The sequence below is a fragment of the Solanum pennellii genome, chromosome 1, assembly GCF_001406875.1.
Source record: "Solanum pennellii chromosome 1, SPENNV200".
NCBI classification, from domain to species: Eukaryota; Viridiplantae; Streptophyta; class Magnoliopsida; order Solanales; family Solanaceae; genus Solanum; species Solanum pennellii.
The window spans coordinates 99534429-99542033 of record NC_028637.1 but is presented as its reverse complement, the minus strand read 5'-3'; the positions used below and the strand labels follow the sequence as shown (position 1 = coordinate 99542033).

Below are 7605 nucleotides of genomic sequence, written 5' to 3'. Positions count from 1 at the left end.
TTTAACCCACAATTCATTTTTATTTGTCAATATCAAAAATATATTTTCACCTTTTATTATTAAGAGACTTTATTTTTCTTAATATTGATTACATATTTTCAAGTTCTTTCTCAAAATCTAAAACAATACATCAATGAATATGATTGAATTTTCATATTAATCGTTAAAGCAGAAAGAAAATGATAGGAAAATTTATTCGCATTGGGTGTTTATTTCAAGTCAATGTAAAATGTATTATTACTTGATTTAATGAAGTAAAATGAACTATAAATTTAAACACATGTCATGCATATATTGACTTGGTGTAAACACCCGATGAGATTAATTTTACCCAAAATAATACCCTATCAATATACATTGTGATGTAATGATGAAATTGCTTCATTTTTCACTAGACGCTTGAATTTAAATTCAAACATGCACAAAATTATATTGAGAGTACCATCTTAAATAGATCGAATAATATGCGATTAAAATTTAATTAAAATTCTAATATAAACTCTCAAAAAAACTAAAAATAAAAATGATACCCAACCCAAAGCACTGGGAGTAATTACTACGACAAAAACAAAGAAAAAAAGAAGACGTGAAGTCAACGTTCGACCCACTCCCTTCTCCTTGGCGCCTTTGCTTAAGCTTAATTTCTTCTATGTATAACATCACTTTTTTTGGCAGCTGAACTGTTTACACATTTGAACCGATTGATCTGACCTCAAATGGCATGGCAACAGTTCACCATTGTCCTATCGTTTATCTCTCTGTTCATACGTTACGGTGTCGTTTCCGCTTTCCGAATTTCTCATATTTCCAATGTCAGCTCCGGTTTCCTCCCGTCGCCGGCCGACGGCAGCCTTCACACAACCATGTTACTTCCGCTTTTTCCTCCGAAAGACACTTCTCGCCGTGCTGAAATCTACCGTCGGCACCTCCAGAAAAGCCCTGCCAGTGCTCGCATGTCTCTCCATGATGATCTCCTTATCAACGGGTTCGAATTCGTAGCTATTGCTCAGAATTTAAATTTAGCAACTGTTACTAACTGATTTGGTTGCTGATTTCTCAACTTTTGATGCAGATACTATACGACTCATATTTGGATTGGAACACCACCGCAGAAGTTTGCTCTTATTGTTGATACAGGGAGTACTGTTACTTATGTTCCTTGCTCTTCATGTAAAAAGTGTGGCAACCATCAGGTTGGTTCATCTCTCAACTATCTCTTTGTCCTTTTGTTTTCTATTTCCTTTTTCTGGATAAATAGTGAAAGCTACAGATTTATCTTAATTTGCCAGTTATGTGATTTGTTAGCTCAGTAATTTCATAAACGATTATTAAAGAGAGGTACTATGTAAGGCAAACCCAGGATTTGAAGACTTTGGGTGCACCAATATTACCTTAGGCTAAACTTAAAATAAAAACAATGAAAAATAGATTTAGCTGGATCTGAACCCTAGTTTCAACGGCACAAGGGAACTCATATGTTCCTCATGAATGCATTGTTAAATATATCGTAGTTTCTGTTAATTTCTCAAGATAAAAATACATATATACACAATTTTTTCCGAAGTAAACAGGTGCATGTGCACCCCTATTTATAGGTGTGGGTCCGCCTCTGAGTCTATCAATGTTTTTCACTTAGAATTGTGTGGCGTTTTGATTTCCTTCTTTTAATCTGTGGTACTATGTATGTTTTCTTACTTAGGATCCTAAGTTTCAGCCGGAAATGTCAAGCACTTATCAATCTGTGAAATGTGATAAGACTTGTCCCTGTGACCTTAAGAGGCAGCAATGTATTTATGAGAGACGGTACGCTGAGATGAGTTCAAGTTCCGGGTTGCTTGGAGAGGATGTCATATCTTTTGGAAATCTAAGTGAGCTTGGACCACAACGAGCTGTTTTTGGATGTGAAATTGCGGAAACTGGTGATCTTTACAGCCAACGTGCTGATGGAATAATGGGCTTGGGTCGAGGGGATATCAGTATAGTCGATCAACTTGTTGGAAAGCATGTAATCAGTGATTCTTTCTCCTTGTGCTATGGAGGGATGGATTTTGGTGGTGGGGCGATGGTTCTTGGTGGAATAAAATCCCCTGCTCACATGCTCTTTACCAAATCATATTTTGGTCGCAGGTATGTATTGGAAATAATTGTATGTATACATAGGAATGTTAGGTCCTCCTAACAAATACACTTGATAAATCTTACGCATTTACTCTAGTCTCGGATGGCAACAGCCCGTACTACAATATTGAACTGAAGGAGATACACGTAGCTGGGAAGCCGCTGAAAATAAATCCTCAGGTTTTTGGTGGAAAACATGGGACTATTCTTGATAGTGGTACCACCTATGCTTACCTTCCAGAAGCAGTATTTGTAGCTTTCAAGAGTGCTGTAAGATATTGTTATATACATATTTGCCAATGTTTCTGTCATTTGTTTGATTCAAATCTGCCTGAGAAAACGAGTAGTAGCAAAAGAACACGCTATTGGTGAAAAGATTTTCCTGAAGAAATTAAAAATTATCAACAATTTACTTGTGTAGGTGACGATCCAGTATTTTCTGAAAAGGAATGACCCAAATAACTCGTGATCCTGAAACTCCACAATCTATTATTGTTCCTTCTTTTGCTGCCACTTTTTCTGCTATCAAAGGACATAATTTTCATTGCATAACCACTTATTATAGTTGTTTCATGTTTTAAATTTCTCAATTTGGTAATACAACACTTCCAAACCTGATTTGTAGAATGTTTTTTTTAGCCGAGGAGTTAGTGCTATCTTGTTTTTTGTTAGTAAAACTCTAGTTAAAAGAGTTCAATTACTGCAATTGAGATGACGAGAATTTGGGCCTATTGAATAGAGTCCAAGTATTTTTTCTCTTTTAATTTTTAGTTTTTAATTTTTCCATCAGTAACAACCTCCTTACTCCTTAAAGGTAGGGGAAAGGTCTGCGTACATCCCACCCTCCACTTGTGGAAACACACTGGGTATGTTGTTGTTGATGTTAGTAGGTAGTAATTTTTGTTATATTCAGAGTTCTTTGTAAGCTTCTAGACATCTTTGATGTTGTCTTGCATTGCTTTTGCTGTGTTATATTTAGTGAAAGGATAAGTGGATCACTAGTGAGTAATATCTTTAAATGCAACTAAGTCTATTCCTTTCTGGAATGAATCTCTCAACTTCACTTTTCAGGTAATGAAAGAGCTTCATTCTCTAAAACAGATAAAAGGGCCTGATCCTAGTTTTAATGATATCTGCTTTTCAGGGGCTGGAAGGTATTAAACGAAGAGTTCTGAAATGAATTTGGTGTCTATGATTTTCTCGTTTAAATTTGTTTTCTTCCTATTGTTGGTGCTACCCATATTATTAATATCTTATATATTCCAGCGACGTGTCACAGCTCGCAAAGAACTTTCCGCCTGTTGATATGGTTTTCAGTGATGGAAATAAACTAACTCTCTCTCCTGAAAACTACTTGTTCCAGGTAGGCATCTTATTCTTCTTTAGCACTTCGTTATTTATCTTGCCCGATGCTATTTTGGCTTCAGATCCACTGTCTTCTTTTTCTTTTACTATTTTGTATTGATTATTTCCCCCCTTTTCCAATGTAACTTTTATGCTTTAAAGCATTTCAAAGTACGTGGTGCTTATTGCCTAGGAATTTTCCCGAATGGAAAGAATCCAACTAGTCTTCTTGGAGGTACTTCTCACTACTTGACAAAGTTCATCTTCCTAACTCTTCTATGCTGAAATATGCATGCTTTTGATTGCAACAGGAATCGTTGTTCGCAACACTCTTGTAACTTATGACCGTGAAAATGAAAGAATTGGTTTTTGGAAAACTAATTGTTCCGAGTTATGGAACAGACTGAATTTATCTCCTCCTCCACCTCCATCTCCATCGCCATCTACACCAATGTTTTCAGGCTTGGATAACCCAAACTCTACTGCACATATGTCTCCTTCACCAGCTCCTAGTGGACCTCCTGGGTACAATATACCTGGTATGAAGAGACAACTTTTCTCCACATAGTATTTCTACTGGAAGGTTACTCTTATACTCTGCCCATTAGGGTGCTGTCATAACTAGAACTGTTTTTTTTTTAGCATTTCTACGAGTAAGTTCTGAATCTGTATATATTAATATAATTGGCCTTCTTCAAATAAAAAAAGAAAAATAGATTAATACTGTTGTTTCCTTTTCAATTTTCAATCTTATGAAAGTGAGGATCAAGTTTAGGTTTGCATCTTGCTGATGTTACGATGTATTGCCTTTGATCAAATCATTTTTTGACAATTAAAATTCTGCCTCTTACACGTGGGTCCAGGAATGCTGCTGTCTTTATGTTCCCATTCATTTTGACGTATGACCTTTCATTCAGGTAGTAAATCATCTAGTTTCCCTGGCATGCCAAACTTCCTAAGAAGCAACCGCCTGTTTAAAATTGTTCTGATGTCATGACATTCTCAACCTTCTTTTAGCTGAAGAAAGGTTTAATTAAACTGGAAGTTTTAATTAACGACTTCAAGGAATACTGAAAACCCTTGGTCCCCTTTTATCCCCTTTCCACTTTTTGTCTGACTGTCCGAGTTTGACCACTGATTTACTCAGATCTTAAATAGGCTAGATAACCTTTATTGTTCTATTAATTCACAACTGATGTGATTGGTAAGTGCCAATTACCAAAGCAATGTGTTTGTCTTTTTGGGATATATTAGTGGACAACAGAATTTTACTACTTAAATGGTCATTTGAAATTTGCTTTTCTTAAAAGATGACACTTGAAATACAAATAGGTTGTTGGTTAGCTAGTTTTGTTTATTATTGGACTTCTGCAAAGTTTGATAAATTGAAGGTTTAATGTGTAAAGCTGAATAGTTAATGGAACATGCACTAACAATATGCTGACTGTCCGAAATTCACTCCACTAAGTTACAGTAATAATTGCCAAATTTCTGGTGAATTTTGTGACAGGAATACTCTGTACGGTGACAAGCATGAGAATTTTGTGGTAACTTCCTTGAGGGAAGGAGTGACAATCTCCAAAAGTTTCCATAATAGTTTCCTGTTTTCTGTTGAAACATAGGCATGTCTTTTTACCTAATTTCAGTTTGATGTACCTCTTCTATGTTTGCATAATCTCAAATGAGCTGACTTTTATCTTCCGAAAAAGTTCTTAATATTTCATTTAGTTTTGCTAGTGTTAGTCACTTTTTCCTACTTCAGTAACATATTTTCACAAACTTAAGCAAGGTTCCGCTGCAGATATGATGGCTACTGAAGTTGGATAATTCATAATTCCATTAGAAATACATATCATTGTTATCAAATTCATATTTGATGTCAACTTGCAGGGGAGATTGAAATTGGGCTCGTTACATTTTACTTGTCACTAAGTGTCAACTACTCAGAGTTGAAGCTACGGATACCAGAACTTGCCCATTCCATTGCCCAAGAGTTGGATGTTAATGTTTCACAGGTAGTTTGATTTATTGTGGTAATTTTGGCAGAGCCACTTTTTTTTCTCTTTTGATAAGTACACCTTTATTAATCAAAACAGCATTGCCAAGCTGCCTATATTTTGGCATAGACAGAATGTCTGAGATTTATTCTTTCTAAGGGGGTCTAAAGAACAAAAATGCCCTGCTACAGTACTAATCCAAATTAAACTGAGAAGTAAGAGCTTGTAATTGAAGTTTTTTGTTGTTGTGGGGGTGGAGGTGGTTGTGGGAGGGTTTGAATAGGTAGTTTCTTTTCTTGTTGAGCATTTAGAAGCAAGTTTTGGCAACCTACGACATAATAACACAGGAAATGGCTATGCAGTACTGGGGGTTTGTGAACTTAGTTTTAAGAAGTCTTTTATTAGTATGATGTAGCTTAGTTCAGAAAAACTTCAAAACTCGAGCTTCAGAAAGCCTACCTTATCTTGCAGCATTTCGATATAATATTTGGACGCCTGATTTCTTTTATGTTACTCAATCTCCACTGATCTTGAGTTTTAACTTTGTTACGCGTGATGATATATCAATCATCTATGTCTTAACCTGAACCAAGGTTGGCAGCTATACTAATTCTCATCAAGGATTGACTATTTTTATGATGATCCTTAACCTATGGCAACTCAACTCTTCTATCTGGACTGTACTGACTATGCTTTCAAGTAGGTTGATTCAACTTTCATTCACATGATGATGTCACTTATCTTGCAGGTTCGCTTGATGAACTTTTCAGCGAAGGGAAATGATTCCCTCACTAAATGGGGCATCTTTCCAGCAGGATCTTCAGACCGTATGCCAAATGCCACTGCAATGGTGACTTAGCGTTCTAAAATATGTATAGCAGTCCTTTCAGTTGAAGAATGTGTATTTATTCATGATATATTATGCAGGAAATAATAGCTAGGTTGGCTGAACATCATCCTCATCTAAAGGATTCCTTTGGAAGTTATAAATTGTTCGACTGGGGCATTGAATCTCCACCAAAAAGGTGTACAAGCAATTACTGCTGTCTCTTTTGCTAATTCCTTCATTTGTCTACCCCTCACAGTTCTTTATTCTCTCTTTATCTTTCTCCACCATTCCTTTTCCATGGTAGTTCCATCTTTTTCGTGCCTTGTGGGCTGTGTTAATAATATGATATCACATCCTTGATTTGACATGATTTTAATTTTGTAGGAAGCATTGGCCGCGAAATTACTTGGCCCTATTAGTACCATTTTTAGTTGTTTTGATAGTTGGACTATCAGCCCCTATTGGATGGTTAATTTGGAGGCGAAGGCAAGAAAAGGCTCTTCCTTATGAACAGGTTGGAAGTGTTGAAACTGTTACTCGCGAGCAAGAACTACAGCCACTTAAATGAAAGGGAATTATTTGCCAAAGGATGGTTCATGGTTAAAAGGAAATTTTGAAGTGGAAGTGTTGATCTCTTATAGAGACAGATTCTTTGAATTTTATGGGTTCGAGTTTGAAATCCTACCCCAACCCATATGGTTTATTGGGTTTGCAATCTATTATTTGTACTTCAGTAAAAAAAACTAACACATATATAGGGTTAGGATAAGTTAAATCTGTATTTTTGTTCTTCATACCACTACCACATCGTATGATGTTTTTTCATTTCTCTTCTGATTGTGGTGTATTTCATTACAGTTTATGCACACATTCATTTTTCTAGCAGGTACCTGTATTATTTACCTGCATAAATACCAAAGTAACTTTATATATGAAATCCAAATCAACAGCAGCAAGGGTAATAAAGAGTTGCAATTCATGCTTTTTATGAACTCGTGTATTATAAATATGACAGTTACAACTAAAGTTAGCTACAGCTATGTGAATGCATGAACGATGAGATGTGAAATTTTGACTGTTGATTAAATCGAAAATTAGTCTCTGCGCAAGAAAATACAATCTTTTTTATTTTTCATAAGGAGAGATTTAATTAAATGGACAAAAAAATGACGTCCTAATGAAAATTCATGGAGACTTGGGTAATTTGAGACTGAATAAATAAGCTAACACCATGAAATTGAACGTTGATAAATCGCGGAGAGTCTCTCCAATGATATTCCTCTAGGAGATATGAAAACAAGCCCCCCCCCCCCCCCC

At 35.9% G+C, this 7605-nt stretch overlaps 1 protein-coding gene across 1 annotated transcript; it reads left to right on the top strand.

The window, feature by feature from the left end:
- The first annotated feature begins 549 nt into the window (after positions 1–549).
- On the top strand, positions 550–7231 carry LOC107008473 (aspartic proteinase-like protein 2). The gene is made up of 12 exons (XM_015207527.2): positions 550–985; positions 1073–1193; positions 1700–2127; positions 2232–2388; positions 3190–3272; positions 3385–3481; positions 3625–3697; positions 3774–4001; positions 5353–5477; positions 6208–6309; positions 6387–6484; positions 6673–7231. Exons 1-12 carry the CDS (start codon positions 717–719, stop codon positions 6854–6856), a joined length of 1965 nt encoding a protein of 654 aa, XP_015063013.1. The 5' UTR covers positions 550–716; the 3' UTR covers positions 6857–7231.
- Positions 7232–7605: the final 374 nt, after the last annotated feature.

Bases quoted from the DNA above. Each gene is read 5' to 3' on its own strand.
- LOC107008473 (XM_015207527.2), top strand. From the start codon at position 717: ATGGCATGGCAACAGTTCACCATTGTCCTATCGTTTATCTCTCTGTTC. The intron at 2,128-2,231 runs GTATGTATTGGA...GGATGGCAACAG, and splicing joins AAATCATATTTTGGTCGCAG to CCCGTACTACAATATTGAAC. The intron at 3,482-3,624 runs GTAGGCATCTTA...TATGCTTTAAAG, and splicing joins CTGAAAACTACTTGTTCCAG to CATTTCAAAGTACGTGGTGC.